The sequence below is a fragment of the Calonectris borealis genome, chromosome 3 (assembly GCF_964195595.1).
Source record: "Calonectris borealis chromosome 3, bCalBor7.hap1.2, whole genome shotgun sequence".
In the NCBI taxonomy this organism is placed as follows: Eukaryota; Metazoa; Chordata; class Aves; order Procellariiformes; family Procellariidae; genus Calonectris; species Calonectris borealis.
The window spans coordinates 17,881,604-17,899,721 of record NC_134314.1 but is presented as its reverse complement, the minus strand read 5'-3'; the positions used below and the strand labels follow the sequence as shown (position 1 = coordinate 17,899,721).

The 18,118-nt window shown below is 36.3% G+C and overlaps 1 protein-coding gene across 8 annotated transcripts in view; it reads right to left on the bottom strand.

Moving 5' to 3' along the window:
• KIDINS220 (kinase D interacting substrate 220) overlaps positions 1 to 18,118 on the bottom strand; it is an 80,596-nt gene that overhangs the window by 15,660 nt on the left and 46,818 nt on the right. For 7 of the 8 annotated variants that reach the window (XM_075145102.1, XM_075145104.1, XM_075145107.1 and 4 more), the window contains 3 exons: positions 6,770 to 6,948; positions 5,190 to 5,416; positions 462 to 572 (listed from right to left, as the gene is read on the bottom strand). In XM_075145102.1, the coding sequence (XP_075001203.1) occupies positions 462 to 572; positions 5,190 to 5,416; positions 6,770 to 6,948 (517 nt within the window). The remainder of the gene's footprint in view (positions 1 to 461; positions 573 to 5,189; positions 5,417 to 6,769; positions 6,949 to 18,118) is intronic. The other variant, XM_075145106.1, reaches the window with a different exon arrangement.

Genomic DNA, 18,118 nt, shown 5'->3' with positions numbered 1-18,118 from the left:
TTTTACTTAAGTGTTTAAAACATTCCTTTTAACTTTCTACTTTGGCCTTCCAATTTCTAGTACTCTCTACAACATTAAAGGATGTCATTTTACCTTACAAAATTTGAATATAAATTTACAAGTAGCTCTGTTTCTTACAGAGATACAGATATTACACTGTATCAACTTCTTTACTGTAGTACAGCTGGCATTTTCTTTTAAATATTTTCCTGCCAATATTACAGGTCATGCTCCTCTAATCTTGATACCTGGATGTTAGAGTTGGTTCTCCTCTCTAAGTAATTTCTGAAGTTAAAACAAAATACATTTTACATTACATGTTAATAACACCTTTGCTTAAACGATTTGTAATATAGTGCTTGTACTTATCTAATAGTGAATCATCATTAATAACCTTCATTTTCATACTCACTATATTTATTGTCTAGGTTAGTATTTGAATTATCCTTCAAAATACTTACTAGGCCATTGTTCTGATCTCTGGACAAACTCGTTTTTAGTGGTGGACGTGAGATGAGATGAGAACTGCCAGGGTAATACCTTGGCATGTAAAGATATGGGGCAAAGAATGGCTATGGAAAAAAAAAATGTAACAAAAAAGGGACAAACAATTACACAAATCAAAATGTAATAATAAAATAAAACTTATTTCAACAAAACACATCCTCTAGTTGAGTTTAATAAAGTGAAAAATAGCAATCACTAATAGTTTTCTTTACTTTTTGCATTGAACAGAATTCAATCAAAAGCTCTGGAGGGAGTTCTTTAAAATCCCTCAATGCCAGTGGGTGCTCTGGCATGGTATTCTGGAGGAACAGAGTTGGAGTGGTTTTGGTAGCTGCACTCTAACATCTGTTCTGAGTATGGGAAAAGGATCATGTAAGGATAATTCTGATAATTTCACTCTCTCAGACCTGCTAAACCCAAAATTAGATGCTTAGTAAAACTTACAATGTTTCATAATACTGAAGACAACTGTACTGAAGACAATTTCATAATACTGAAGAAAAAAATGTGATGCATAATAGCATCACTAGAACTTCCCATATTTGTGGTAACCAATCTGAAGGCTTCCACAAATACTAGATTTTATAAATCTATAAATAGATTTTTATAGCAGACAATATTTGAGCTTTGTTTTGTTGGGAATACATCAATGCATGTTGTTCAATACAAATACCATTTTAACGGAAAATGTTAATTATCATAAAATAAATATCAGAAACATTTTTTAAAAATAGAAATACTTTTTTTTTCCCCTCCACAAATATCAGTTAACTCTAATCACGATTTTTATAACCAGGTTCCTTTTTATCCCTTTTTACTAACAAATTTCAAGAAAATAAACATTATCCAAGTTTCCAAAAGTCTTATCAGCACATCAGTATAAAGGGTCCAAATGAGAACTCAGGCTTTTAATAAAGTCACTTCTAGAAGATACAGAGATCTCAAAATTACAAATATACTTCCAGAGGACTCCATATGCTCCAATCTTTCAAGTTTTAAAATCAACTGTAAAAACATGTTCCCTGAAATTCACATGCTACTCACTGGCATGCAACAAAACCTCTGTGTGTGTGTATGCACAAGCGTGCATTTAAGAGTTACGAAACTTAAAACTGGCAATGCAGTTAGGAAGTACAAACTGCTTTTCCAATATTGTGAAATTTTGTTTTGACCTATCTGTGAATTTGAGTTAGGTTTTGAAATAAAGGTTTTCATCTCATCAATTCTGTTTTAAGGCAATGTAATGGAAAGCAATAGAGCCTTTAGACTTTAGGAAAGCAGAATTACAGTGCTCATTGCTTTCAATTCATTACCCAGTTCTTAAAAAAAATTACACAGAAATCTCAAAATAATGGCTGTAATACAGATTTCTGATGTTTCTATACATAGCATTTAAAAAACTGTATTACCCAGCTATTTAACAAAACAGAACATACTATTTGGTTTGTGTTTCTGCACATGACAAGATTCTGAGTAGTCTACTGCACCATATTCAGCATAGAGTAAATGATTTTATGACTCCATGGCCAATATAAGAGGGAGGAGAAGTAAAATTTGTTGAAGTATTCCACTTAGGATTTGTCTATAAGGACTAAAAAACCTCTGCATTCAGAAGCAGCTGTAAATGAATTGAGAAATTAAAGTTTAATTCCTGCCTACATCAACTACTTAGATGGCATATCCTACAACTTTGAGTGATTTCTGGAAAATACAAATGGTTCCATATTCTTAGCTGCTGAGGTAGTCTTTACACACCCTTTCACAGGATTACCACAAAAAGTTCACATGCTCTTCCAACATATGAAGTGACATGATATGCATTGTAATCATTAGTCTAAATGTGGAAGTTTGTTTTGTTTTGTTTTAAATAGGTAAGAGAACCAATACCTAGCCTTTGCCTTACATTTATTGGTTAGTATAGGATGACTCAGAAAATTCACTTATTTAAAACTATTTCACTGTCATAAGGCACAGATTCTACGGTATTTTCTGAAACTGAAACTCTCTCCAAAAAAAGTTCACGTTATTTCTAGAATAATTAAATGCCTCAGTTTTCCACTAACAGCTTAAACCACATAGAAAACCTGCAAGCATGAAATGCTTAATGATCATACCGCATTCAAGTGCCTAGCTCTCACTGCAAAGACTATCCTCTGAAACAGAGAGTGAGCACCTGTTTGTTGGTTGCGAGTCATCAAACTATAAAGCAATGAAAAAAAATTGTCTAAATTATCCAATTTGTCCCAATTATCCCACAATTCTTTCATAATTTCTAATTATGCCTTGAGCCCACTTCAGTTACTCCACTGCTTCCCCACCGTGGGATTAATTCTCCATTACAGGCTTGAACTCTACAGACTCAATCTTCATTTGAAGTATGGCAATCATGAAAACACGAGATCAATATAAATACATGTTTGGCATAAACCAGTGTAGAGCTGTTCTCCAAGTTTGCAGATAGCCTATAAAGCGTAAGTGTGGTGTTTATTATTTTTCCAAGATAGCAAAGAACCTGCTCCTCTTTTGCAAAAAAAGTCTTCACATACCATGATTTCTAGTTCCCACCCAGGAAATTTCAATTAGACTTGCCTACTGCTCTGACCTTCCCCATTAGAACCTTGCTCTATGATAGCAGTGATTTTGAGAAGCTGAACTTGAATCCAACTTGTAGCCAGGCACTAGACAGTGATAAAATATACGCATCCAGCATAGTCCTATACTGAGAGCCAGAGTGCCAAGTTGAAGAGCTGCTCAATGGGACTATAATCTTTCCTTTACAGCTATACAGAGGGAGAATGGGGTTTTAAACCAAAAATGAATAGATAATGTCACTGGAAGTTCAAGGTCCATAACATAGGAGCATCTAAGGAACAAAGCAGAAACATACATAATAAAAAAATTGTATTTCCTAAAAATAAACAGTTTTTTCTCCCAACAGCTCAAAGGCTTTTTTCTTAAGTACAAATGAATGCTTAAAGACAACAGGACAGGAACCATTTACTGGTCAGAATAAGGCATCTATCCCTAGAACTTAGGGTGGTTTTGCATAAAATTCAGGCATTTCCACAGGAGCATTTGAACCCATTGTGTTGTGTCATACAGGTATCCAAGACCTCTTTCAGAAACTTCTACTGGGGCGAGCCTATTCTTCAGTTGTTGTTCTTTTTTTAAACACCATTCTTACAGAAACCTGAGAAGTGAAATATGATTGAAAATGCTGAAGGAAACACCCTTTCAGTCTAAATTTTCTACTATTATAAGGTTCTCATCACTTATCTCAGTATGTGGTGTTCATGACAGTACCTTTATGACTCCAAAGTAATGAATATAGCTCTTTATCAATCTTTGAAAGTGTGAAACAGTAAAAACAATTATAACTTAGAAGGGCAGTATAAAATTCCAGAGAGAAAGGCCAAAACAGAATTATTTTAGTCTTCAGCAGGCAAAAAAGTAAGCATGCCTGTAAGCCTATATATGCACTTAATACAAATGAACAAATAAACTTAGAACAGCTTATGACTCACCAATAATTGCTTTTGTAATGCTTATTAGAGCCAAAAAACCATACAAGTTTCAACTCTGTATCATCCCATACTTTAAACCTTGTCATGTACAGTAACACGGACACAAAAACAGGGCTTCCAATTAAACACCTACTTCAAAGTTGAGCTAGTATCAGCACGTAGATTCATGTAACAAGCATTTATCAGTGTTGGACTACTTCAAAGTACATGTAATTTTAAGTTATTTTCAACAAGAGAGTGTATTGTCACTGTATTGAGGGTATATAAGAATAATTTTAGAACAGATAACTTAAAAAGTTCTGTGCTACATGTACTCTTTTCTACCTTGGTTAACAAACACTGATTTAGGAATAACTCAATTTCTTTCCAGCTTACTAGCTTAAATATTTACCTACGGTCAAATCTACTTAAAGGTGAGGCCATTTCCTGTATATAGAAGTAAGCTATGACTTATATCACCTTTCTACTTTTTTTTTCCTGATAGTACTGCAGAAAAAAAAAGTAAAAAAATAAAGTTTAAAAATACTGAATACATCCCACAAAACCAGAAATTTTAGACTCTATCCAACTATATAGTAAAGTACTTCATTCAATTTTCAAGTGAGCCATGCCCAGGACTGGGTTTTCTGAGGCCCACAAATAGCTCGAAAATGCATGTTTTATGCAATTTACGTTAATACCTTTGAACTAGTGCAACACCGGTTTAGGGAAAAGATCCCAGAATAACTTTAAAAAGAACCAAAAGGGAAGACAGACATACATTCTTGTGATGTAGCTCCCCACTTGAGTTTCTGTATTTATTAACCAAAGTCATCAAGAAAAAGCTGGGATCCCTTTCGATGTCTGTGAGCAAGTATGTGAACGACTGAGCACAGTTTACCCCACAAAACCAAAAAAAACCCTGCAATATCCTACAATTGAGCAGTGTCTCAAAATTATTTGACCTTTTTCCCCTTGTGTAATTTCTTTTTCTGATGCAATTTATCACATTTCTCCCCCAGACTACAGTGACTAAACATTACTGTGAAATTTACCAACTTTTGGACTTTTCTCTATTCCTAAATAAAACTTGCATGGGTCTTCTAATACTTTATAGATGACATCTGCAATATTACCAGATTAAATCAGAAGAATGTTAAATGGTTCTCGATTATTTACCCGATTGTAAAACGGATGCTGAGGTCCTGTCATACCACTATAGTAACTGCTATGAGGTTGCGGTGATAAAACTCCGCTATTGAAAGGTCCATTGAAAGAGGTTGTAGAAGAGCAAGCTGATGAAGGCTGACTGAACAGAGATGTTGCTCTAGCAGGTGCCTCATGTAAAGGCAACGTGGGATAAGGAAGTCCTCCAATATTCATTTGATCTCTTGCAGCACGAACATCTGAAAAATAAAAAGGTAAAAAAGAATGAGATTTTGCTTGAAATATTTGAAAAAGTTTTGATTTGTTTGCCAATTCATGACAGTATATTTTTGTGTATTTAACTCCAATCAGAATTCATCAAGTAGAACGTCAAATGTCACTTTCAGATGCATTCGGTTGATTTCTCTTGAGGATCACATATACACAGGAGAGTTAGGACAATTTATTGCATAAATTTGCATAGCATATTAAATGCCTCTAAAAAGTCTCTCTCAGAGAGAACAAGTTACAAATCCCAACCCAAATGGGAAGAAATGCAGGAATACATCATGCCAAGTGTGTCTCTGATGGTAAGTATGTCTGATACGATAGTCAGACCTGTACTGTTTCTGAAGAGATTAATGAGATAGAGCTTGTGAACAAAGTTAGGCCATCCCAGTGCAGCTACTAAGTGCGGAGAAGGAAGCTGGAAAAAAGTAAGAACAAAAAGGATTCCAGCTGAGGACTGAAGAAAAGTGTCACGACAGAAAAGACAGGCAAAGAGAACTATTAATACCTGAATTCAGTTCCCACCTAGAATACTGACAGTCATAGCAAAAACTCATAAGGATCCTATTTTAAATTTAAAGTTCTGGTTTTCTTCAAAGCTTTAGCATCTCTTAACAGGTGGAAATGTTAGGCTGCCTTAGCCTTACTCCAGAGCCAAGAGCAATCCCTAAGACTGGACAAGAAGTGCTATCCCATGTGTCACATCAATCCACAGCAGTGAGCAGTTGGAACATTTAATGCTGAGTGGAGTGTTTTTGCAGAACAGAACATACCTGAACCTGACTGCATTTTTTGAGACTACAAGCAAGTAAAGGTAACTGCTTAACAACCACTGCACAATGAACAACACTTGCCCTAGGATGAATTTAAATACCATACTACAGCAGACTAAAAGGTAACTCATGGGTACCAACTGCACAGGTATCTAGTGGGGTATACATCAAATGGAGATGTTCCACCTTGTTTCACTGGCTTCAGTTCTACAGGATCTTACTGACGATATTCAAAATTATTAACCAAGATCTAGAAGTCAACTTGCATCTCTATTACTAAAATATCATTGTGTGTATTGGTTTCCTCCATCTGCTAAAGTAGTCTTCAAATCAAGAACAGTGGATTCCCCCCTCCAAAAGAGATGCTTTAGTCTAGTATGATCTGGCCTTTACAGCAAAGCTACTAAGTGAAACTGAATGGCAAATCGGACGATCTGAAAGGTCTAATTTGACGAACAAATCAGGATTCTGCATAACATGCAAAGTAGCTCTACGTAAAATGAAAAGAAATAATACAATTGTCATTTTCCATTTATTTGAAAGCATACTCACCTGCAATGATTTCTCGTAGCTTGGGATCCAAGTTTACAGTACATGGCAAAAAGGTTCTTACATCACGTGCAACAAGAACAGGTGTTCGCGAAGATAAAAATACTTCAAAGTTCCGTATATCTCCATCAATTTCAAGCAGAGGTTCAACATCTTTAGTTGTAGGAATATTCTTTGAAATTCTGGGAGAAAAAAAAATTAGATAAATCATAAGCTATGTTTATTACAGTATGACTTCCATTTGCATAGTGATATTCTAGGATGAAATACTAGTACGCTTGTATCCATTCTCCCTGTTCTCCGGAAAATGAAGAGAACCCACAAAGAGCTGCACTAATTGCAGAAAGAACAATTTAACATTTTCTAAAATGCAAAAAATCTCTAACTGCTAAGTAATCTGATCTAACTGTATGCTTCAGAGAAATCTCAAAGAAGCCACACAGAAGACTAAAATCAGATCAGGAATTTATAGATCAGTAACATCAAAGCCAAAGTAAGGGGAAGTTAACATTTGTCAACATTAACCTCAAACATCCGTTCAAATTCTGATACACCAATCAGAAATTGCATGGTTAAAAATTTCATTTTTATACTAACTTTTCTTGTAACAGGAACATTCAGGCATCTTAGACATTGATCAAAACCCAACTGTGCATGATTTCACGGTAAAAAGTGGAAAAATAACCGCCTTCTAAGACAAGAAGCCACAAATAGAAGAGAACAAAACAATGAGACATGATCAATATAAGGACTGTTGATGCATTATGACTATTGTCAAGCAATGATGGGTGTCGTGGTTTAACCTGGCAGGCAGCCAAACCCCACGCAGCCGCTTGCTTACTCCCCTGTCCTTCCCAGTGGGACGGGGAGAGAATAGGAAGGGTAAGAGTGAGAAAAACTCGTGGGTTGAGATAAAGACAGTTTAATAGAACAGAAAAGGGAAAATAATAATGATAATGATAGAATATACAAAATGAGTGATGCACAGTGCAATTGCTCACCACCCATGCTGACCAATAACCAAGTAGCGATCGGTACTTCCTGGATCAGCCTATCATTCATATACTGAGCATGACGTCACATGGTATGGAATACCCCATTGGCCAGCTGGGCTAGCTGTCCTGGCTATGTTCCCTCCCATCTCGTGCACCTGGCAGAGCATGGGAGCTGTCCTTGGACTAGGAGGCCACTTAGCAACAACTGAAAACATCAGTGTGTTATCAACATTCTCCTCATACTAAATCCAAAACACAGCACTAGGAAGAAATTTTACTCTATACCAGCCAAAACCAGGACAGTGGGTTTTTTTTGTAAGCACTAGGTATAAGGGACAGTTTTAGGAAGGAACAAGGAGAAGGCTTAAATATTCGCCTTGTGGAAGTTTATGAAAAGCTCCTACGAAATGCAAGTGCAAGCGAGTGATGGAGGCTGACATGATGGGTCAAGATGGACCTATCTTATTTGACACCTCATCTCATAGTATCATGACTGGTATCTCATCTGATACCAAATGAGAAATGATAATCTAAATTAAAGATTACTAAAATGAAAAAATGTTTCTCACAGCCAGTATAATAAAAATGGAAACAGTGAAAGAATGCACTGAGAATGATTGACATGGTTATAGTAATGACTATGAAGTGACTGTTACAGCACTCTATATGGATACCAGTGAAGTAACCATGCTGCATTTAAAGTAAAAATAGAAAAAAGTTAGGAGGAAAAAAAAAAACTTGATATAAATACAAAATGAATGATGCACCTCACTAGTTAATGGCTTTTCCCAAAGACATATTATGATTGCAGTTCCATGAAAAGGGATGACTTAACATAGACATGTTGACTGCTCTGTGAGCTGCTGTAACTTCCTAAAAAGAAGTTAGCATAGCACAAAGAAAGCGTAAGAGTTTTCTCTGATTACTGGACAATTAAAGCAGCTAAGGCAACTGCCAGTGCTGTCATGGGGGAAAGGAGTGCACTGATGCATGGATGGAAAAGGAGGAAGGAGCCCTCATGTACACTTGGTAACCTATCAAAGTGCAACCAATATCTGTCAGTTTCAAAGAATGGAAACAGCTCACTCTCCAGCAATGTTTAAAGAAATCTAATAGGAGCTAAAAGTGGTCCTCACCTCAAGGTGTGAATGGTCAAAAGAAAAAAAAGAACAACATTGGCAGTATCAAAGTAAAACTTGTATACTCAACAGAATCTGAGAAGTGTATATTTTACACTAATATTTAGCTGCTATCTTAGGTTCTTCTATTTTGCCTTACATAAAACTACAACTAAACTGACTTAAATGTGTATTTTTATATTCAAACATCAGAAATGTAAAAAAAACAAAACCACTAGTGCACAATTTAGTTCTATATATTTACTGTGAGTATTCTAGACAAGAGTTCAACACTGGCAAAATGAAAATTAAGTCACTTTTTAAGTCAGGGACTGAAGAGTTAAAGAGTAGCCTACTTCAACACTTAAATCTACAAAATAAAAAGCCAAAAGAGAATGTGACACAGATTTAAATAAAACACACAGCTGATGAATCACATGAAACAAATTAGCTGAATTTTAATGCCAGCTCTGCTAAGTCTGAATGCGAACAGTGTTCTGAATACGATGAACAAAGCTACTGTTCAGAAGCCAATAGACCACTGCTGGTGTGCAGATTGAAGTCTCTATTCTAACCTCCTGAGCTCAATGTCTTAAACTACGCCTTTGAAAGAAATATTTATGTAAATGATAATCTTTTGGCAAAGAGCCACAAAAATCGCATGGGCCTGTACTTCTCAGATAAAAAATAAAAGGTTAGCATGTAAAGCACTTTAGGAGTTATTTTTTCTAAAATATAAGCATACAGATCTAAAAATAAAGCACTGTGAACACCCTATTCTCATTTGGGGGCTAGATTTTTCCTGCGGCAGAAGAATTACTCTTTAAATTAGAAGCATCAAAAACTGACAGTGTTACAGAGTGTCTGTTTCCAGGAGAAACTACTTGAATTTAAAAGGAATGAGCCTAAAAGAGAACATTACATTGACAGAAGAGAACCTTAAAAAATTCATTCCACTATTCCACACATGTCCTTTCTGTGCACAGCTAAAATTAAGAACTGCTTTCAGTGTGGATTAAATTATATTCCAACAATGATGGATTATTTCGGGCTTCTTCCTCAAATAAAAATAATTTACTACAAGTACATATAGGTACACCATCTTATCTTCCGTTCAAGAGACTGTGAATTTGCTCCAAATTTTTTCTAGTTTATGTTCACCTTGCACCTCCACGACTGACTTGGAAAATAACCACCGTGGTCCAACAGTGGGTCCAGCACTGAACGTTGCCAGCATAGCTTAGATGCTAGGCTGTTGGGCTATACATGACACAGCCTACCTATTCACCACCTTCTGCAGGAGATGGTGGCCACCACGGGATGTGGTCCTTCACCACCCAACCAGGTGGTGGTAAAATGGCAGCAGCATCAACTACCTTCACCCACACTGAAGGCTGTGCTGTGCCCACATGCCCTGTTTGGTTGGTTATGTCAGGCCCTGGATACGCCAACAGGCCCTACCACCTCTTCCCCCCACCACCAGCCCGGGGGTTTGCTGCCTGTGCTCAAAGCCAGCTCTGATACCGTGCAGCTGAGTAACCTGGGATTGGACTGCTGTGATAAGAGCTGCGAGAAGCCTTATTGGAGGCCTCTCTCATGCGGTTCAAGAACTGCCTTCAAGCTCAGGCCTTTGCCCTTGGTCCTTGCCTGAGCTACCTCTATATACGTTACTGGTCTTGACCTTGACTCACTGACTTGACTTCCTGGCTTGACGTAAAACATGCCTCACGGCTACAGACCACTGGGCTGTTTGCTGTCCCTGCTTACTGCCACTGAGCTGCTCTGATCTTCCTGTTTGGCTACTGTGGGACTGCACCCCATGCTCATGAGGACAACGCCCTGCCTATCTTGCTGTCCTCCTCAGCTCCCAGCTTGCCTTCTCTCGTGGAGCAGCTTGCCCTCCTCCTCCTGGGCAAGTGGAAGGTTGACTGCTCTGCAAACCCTCATGCCCTGAAGGGGCACTCCCCCTACTCTTTCCAAACCTCTCTCCCTGAAGGTGAAGACAAAGAAATTCTACAAGTTACTCTTTGCACACCTAAATTTGTTTTTTCTCATGTGTTTTAAAGGAGCAAGTAACTACATGGACAAGAGTCATTTAACTTTTGCACTCCATAAAAAGTAACAGACCTAATTAATCGTTATTATATAATAAATAGAGCAACAGAAGGCATGAGCATGAAGGCATGTCATGTTTTACCTATCACGTGCCTTTTAAATTTTTCTCTCAATACAGTTTAAGACAAAAATGTTGCTTAAAATAATGAAATAACTTCTCATTAAAAATGACACAAAAATTTTTTTCTAAAGGTTTGATACTGAGAAACAGAAAACTAGAAAATCTGGGCCACTTTGGAATGCAATATGAATTTTTGATGCTTAACAGTCTGCTAATTAGACATCTGAACTCTAATACCTAATAATCAAATACTAATAATATAATGCTTTGCTCTATAGTTTTTTATCCTATTCTTCTCATGTCTGGTCCGTATAGTGACAGTGTATCTTTATGCCTAAGGGTGCATTTTTTCTGGATTAAAAGCTCTCACACAAAACGCTCCAGAAAATTTGCAGTACTATTAACGTATCAAGGATAGTGCTGCAAATATTGTTTCAAACTGAAATTTGTAACAGGTTATTTGGACACTGAAAGACAGCATTTGCTCATGTATACACTTGTATAAAGGCAGGAATAAAAAGTCATCACACACTCAATACTAAAACATAGGGGAATCAATGTTTTATCTTAATAAAGACCAAAAAAAAAGAAAGCTATAGTTTGATATATCTATCTAGAGAAAAAACGTAAACCCCTCAGTGCATATTAAGCAGTACAGAGACTTCACTGAACAGATGCAATAGCTATTTAAAAACTCCTATTACCGTAGGTATTCAGGAAAGCTTGCTTTGCAAAACCGGCTCTAACTATCCAGTTCAAGTAACAGTAGATAAAGCATCTCTTCTGAGTGTTCCTGCTTTTGATCGTTTCAGAAAGAAAAAACAGTTTGATCCTTAAAAGATTGATATTTATGAAACTAATCTCCCACACGCAGTATCATGCACTGTCATTGAGCCATATTAAAAAGGTCTATTTTTAATACAACTTTCCAGAATACACCCTACACCAGCATTCTTTATAATTAAAAAAAGTGTTAATACAGTTACAAATGTCTGGATTCATTCACAGCTTTGCAGTGCTACTTGAATTACAGAAGGAAAAAGAATTTTTAAAAAATCAATATATTTATTACACAGATGGAAAAGCAGCAAAAGAGTAGCACAGAAGAATCTATGACTGCTCAAAGCTGCTCTGTAAACAAAAAAGTAATTATGCCTCACTAACTGACAAGTCCAACAAGATCACTCACACAAGTGAAATACAAGACTACTGTATTAATCTGGTTTTGGTATTTTCAGTACTGAACGTCAGTTACAAAGCTACTTTATGGCTTTATGCAGGGATTCCTTTATTCAATACCTCCACCTGTAGGACTTCAGAAATTCTAGGTCCTCTAGCATTAGAAATGGCCATGGTTCATCCTAGCCTCCAACACAAGATTCTTTCCTGGGGCTACGATATGGCATACAGTTAAATCTCAGGACCAGGCAAAAGGACACTCCTCCAAAAGTCCATGGCAAACACTCCACTCACAGAAGCATGAGTTCCAGAGTAAGTCAAAGACTAATCCAGCATTCTGTTGCAAATGCTACCCAGAAATGGAAGGCAAAAAGGTACAATTGCTATACTACATTAATAGGTTCATAACCAAAATTCAAGTCAACCAGGAGCAAAGACGTACTACTTCCTTTACACAGCATTTGGATTACCTGATCTGTTCCTTATCTTGCCCTTCTGAAGCAGCTTCCTATGACAGAGTTGATCTAATGAGGCAAATTTATTGTATGGGCATATGAGCAAGTTGTTGCAAGGAATACTAGAGCATCAGTTTCCAAAGAACTTGATATTCCATGCTACTGCTCAGTGGTAGTCTTTTACAGCAATATGAGACAAAAGTCTTTTCTGAATATGAAGCAAGTATTTTATCTCCTCTTTTCTTCTGAAAGATAGATTACATCACATTTATTGTGGGGTAAGAGCCAGGATACGGGCCACTAGCAGTATGTAGTCGACATATGCATTTCCAGCTTATCATCTTATCTCACACTGTTTTCCCATGTTCGCAGGTTTTGAATAAATATTCTGATTTTGACAAAAACGTTCAGCAGACACAAAAAGCCATAATCTCCGATTTTTTTTCCCAATTTTATCAATTCCTCAAAAAGTACAGAAGGCTCATGAATTGACTTACACAGGTTAAAAACAAAACTTTTCTTTCCTGAAATTGTTTATAGTGTTGCTAAAACTAAAGCTTCTGTGTTCTACCCTAAACTAAGTATCAATCAGTGGTGCTTGGAGGAATTTGAAATATACACAGGAGCATTTTTGAGAGATGTCATTAATGCACATTAACTATTACTGTAAGCATTTAAAATTATCTGGAAAGTATTTTAGAAACACGACTTATTACTCTATATTACAAAGGTAACTAAAAAAAGCTAAAAATACTCCTCTGTCTTGTTCTGATTAGCTTTTGCTCCAATCCTTTTTCTCTCTCTATTACCTTCCCATCTGAACTCCCTTCTTACTTGTCATGTCCTCTGGTACTCTCTTTACTTCTCTTTTATGCCTTCCCTCATATAGGTCTATTCAGTAGACAGTTTGGGCAACAACCACCTGCTACTCGACTGGTATGTTGCCTTTTAACATTGAGACCACATTATTAGCACAGTAAGAAACACAGTAACTTTATGTGCTCTGCGTTTTAAATAGGAGGCAATAAAAGGAAACTGAAAAACAAAAAGCAGGTTAAATATTTATAAGTAATGCCGCACTGTGAGGTCTACAAGAATATTAAATTGTCTGCTTAAAGGAAGTGATTTATTTAAACCTGGCCTGGGTAAAAGATGATTGCAGAGAACATTATAACTAGAGTGATGAATGTGGCACCTTCCATAGCTTTTTCATTTTTAATTTCTATAATCACTAAAAAGCTACACTTCTTAAATTAATACATCAATAGATTTTACACAACTCACAAATCCCTCAAAGTTAATTTCACCCTTTTTATTAAAAAGTATTTAAACAGTGTCAAAACTGGAATTAACATAATAACCTTCCAGAAAAGTTACATTTCAAATGATCTTGCTCAGTTTTAACATTGCTAGAGATTTGCTGAAAACATGTAACATACTTTTTTAAAGGAATAATTTAATAAGATACTTGTCTAGAGCACTGTAATGAAAAAGTAGACAGATAATGCTTATCTTCAGTTTTTATTTTACTTCTTTTCTTCTTACTTATGTATATTAACAAAAAACCCTCAAATGATTTAGACAAAAGCTTTTAGCTCAACACATAATTGCAACAAAATTACAATAATTGTACCAATTAAAATAATCCTGAATGAACAGTTTGTCATCTTAATGTTCCAATGGTTTATAGAAGGATCTACTTAATTAGCTGAAATTGCTTTCCAATGTTAGTATCAAATGTCATTTGTTAAAAGTTGAACAATTTCGAAAATAATTTAACAAAGCAATTTTACAAAACACCAAGAACCAACATTTTCTTTTCAGCCGAATAAAGCAAGCAGATGTGTCATCAAATTGCTATAAAAATAAATGAGCCTTTATATGGGGAAAAATAAATTTTACTACTAGTGCTACAGAACACTATTTTCTGATTTTTTATGAAATCAATTTCTTTAATAAAATAATTTCATATCATTTATATCTTGGCGGTATTTTTAGTATACTGTAAATACACTTTCTTAAACTGAAGTAGTAAACAATGAAGTCGAAATATTCAACTGTATGTGAAACAGAAAAATGTTTTAACCTGCCTAAATGATTTCCTAATTTGATTCACATGGGCGTATCACAGAAAAGATATGAACTTATCAGTAAAACATAGCACCAATGAAACCACGCTGCAGATCTCCAAACCTACAGTAATCAACTGCTGTTCCACTTATAACTAAATTAGTTTTTACCAGTGTGATCTGAAGAAAAAAAGCAAAAAAAGAGAAACAGAGGATGAGCTGTCTAGTAGCCTGAAATTAAGTATTTCTCTGGTTACCATTACTAGAGATAACTATTTCTGTGGTTGCTTCCAAAAAGGGGTAACATCAGTAAAAAGACTGGGAAAAAAGCAAGAAAAATCATATACCAGTGCTGAAACTGGAAAGACAACACCTAGAACTGAAGAAATGAAGAAACACCAACACTCTCCATTATTGATAAATGAGACAGAGCAGATGTCTCTCACAAATTATTCCTTAGAATGGTGTAAGAGTTGCAAAAGCATTAAAAAAAGTAATAAATAAGCTATGGCTGGCTTAGATCCTTTAGTCCCCCCCACAAAAAAAGAATCATGAATAAAAGAAAGCTATTATGTTATTGTTCTAAATTTGGTGTGTTCTGCTTTGGTACATCATTTTGCCATCCAATTTGATATCCATCATAGGTAGGCATGCATACATATGTGCACAAATACTTTATCACAGAGGTTAAATTAAGCCCAAGTGATTGATGAATTATATGTTGCTAAGTTTTAAATAATGGTTACTTACAGCTCTGAGGAAAGCACAACCATTTTCTCATTCTGGAAGATATTTATCTTTTTTCAAAATCAAATATTTATGATTCTTGATTTCCATAGTTTCTTTCAGCTTCCCAAAAAGCATGTTTTCAAGCAGATTAAGTAAGGGTGGAGATCCTAATCTGAACAGATGGCTCATGAGAGTTTCTTCTATCCTGAGCCAAGCTCTCACGTTCTAATATTTTGAATGAATATATAAGAATAGTCACGTCACAGAAATTCAAGGACCAGAAATTATTTGCTCATATCCTCACAAAGAATTGATAAGCCTTGTCTTAACACCCCAGTTTGAGCAAAGCCTGGGCGAAGAATGACAGGTAGGATTGTGCCTCATGATATCAAGCACCACAAGCAGAGTAACATCAAAGCTAGCCAACAGGAAGCACTTGAATAGAAGCTTGTGTGAATACCTGAGTTCTGTAACATTAAACAAATTGTAAATTCAGTTCTGGGGACAAAACTCTCCTCTCCCCAGTGAGTATCTTTAAGCACTGAGACAGTGAGTCATGGTCTCTCTTAAGACTATCTCCCTTGATACACCAGCCTTACATTTCTCACAGTTTCACCAGGTAATGGCTATATTCAGAAAGATATGGAATTTAGATCCTAACCCCATGAAAGAGAGGACAATACTTACCATGGATCTACCAAATGCTTGGGTGAATGTTCTACTCCAATGGTATCCATCCAGACATGACGATGAGGAAATTCTCATGGATTGTTATTTTTTCCAAGAGGCCCTCCGTAACAGGTAGGTCATTAAATTGTTCTGGTAGCCTGCAGTGTGTTCCCTGCCATTTTCGTTTCAAAGGTGAATCGGAACTTTACTACAGTGCTCATGCCTGCCTGGACAACTCATCATGCTCACCAGGACCAGAAGGTTTCTGCAACTTGTCATACAGCCTGCCCCAGCACTTAGTATAACTAATTTAAACACATCTATCTTCGAATTAAAGTAGCCTTTGCTGCTATGTTTTGTGCTAAACCTAATCTTTTCCTCCTGCTGCAAACATGCTCAAACCACATTTATTTGTCCAGGCTTTTTAACGGCTTCAGCTACTGACCCTCAAGGATCCTGAATAGGCTCTAGATGCAAGGTAAGAACCACAAGATTCAACTTAGGCCTCGCATTAGCAATTCTGGGCATTCACACTAGCAGAACTGCAGATGTTGCAGGAACTTCAGGGGTAAAAATTCAGACATCCATAGTTTTTCAAGTGTTTTCAAGTTTAGTCAGTCATTTTCTGAATTGCATTCTTGAACTCAAGGGGCATATACATGCCTGAAGTTTCACTTTCAACTGTATAAACCTTAACACATGGGACAGACTTTATCAGTGAAGACAGTCCAGCTACTAACGGCTTCAAGAATGACAGGCTGGTAAATCTGCCATATCCACAAGAGAACAGGTTAGCTCATAGATGCAGAAACTCTCCCTAACACCTTCAGATTTCAGAAGGACAAAGGCCTACAGGCCTACTTTAGTGATTTCTAGGAACATCTTCGAATAGACAAAGGATTTTGGTTTCTGCCGTGATAAGGATATAAACAGATAAAATGTGTCAGCAGATTATCTCATTTAGTGAGTAAACTTAATGAGGAAAGAGACTGAAAAGACATTCCCTCCCATACAATCAGCTTTAATAGCATGGTTTTTAATCAACAAGGTGGCAATATCAAATCACTGGCATCTACAGTGGCAATAGAAAATATCAAGAAACAAAGTAAGATGAATAAAACTCAGAGCCTCAATAGAAAATATCAAGAAACAAAGTAAGATGAATAAAACTCAGAGCCTCAAACTGAAATTAAAAACTAAGGCCTTGGGGAAAAAGAAAAAAATGACTCAAATGTCGTAGACTGAGGAAGACTTGAGAATCCCAAAAAGAAAGGAGAAAGTACTCAAGCAAAACTGGGACTACTCACTGCGTGGGAAATCGGACAGCGATGATACTCACAGCAAAATTTGAAGTGAGACTAGGGCTTTCCTCATCCTCTTTAATATCTTTTCTACTTTGGTACAACCTTTTTGAAATGTGATGACTAGAATCTCGTGTTTAGAATTCAGATACATTACAGATTTGTGCAATACAAGACCTTCCTTCTTTGCATTGCTTTGCTAATAACTCCTAAAAACACTGTTTCATCTTCTGACTGTTGCTGAGCACGGAACATATTTTTTCAGAGAAATCAGAAATTATTTGTGAATTTCTTTCCTCAATGCAGATTTACAGCCCATTACTACATTAGCAGGATTATATATGAGATTATTTTCCCCAGTATGTTATGAAACCTGTACCTACAATGACTTTGATCTGTAATTTACTCATAGCTACACTTCCACAACCCTGTGTGAAACAGCTGTCTTGGTTATATCCCCACATTGCACCTTCTCCCTCTGCCAGACCATTTACAGGTATGTCAAAGAGCGCAAGTATTATCTTTGGAAACTTTACCTACAAGTTTCTCACGAGACTCTTATTCCTACCTTTCACTTCCTTCTTTTGTTTTCCTGAGGCAATCTTGCCTGTTATTACCTTAAATTTTAATACATTTAAATGTTCTTAGATCAAGATCTTGC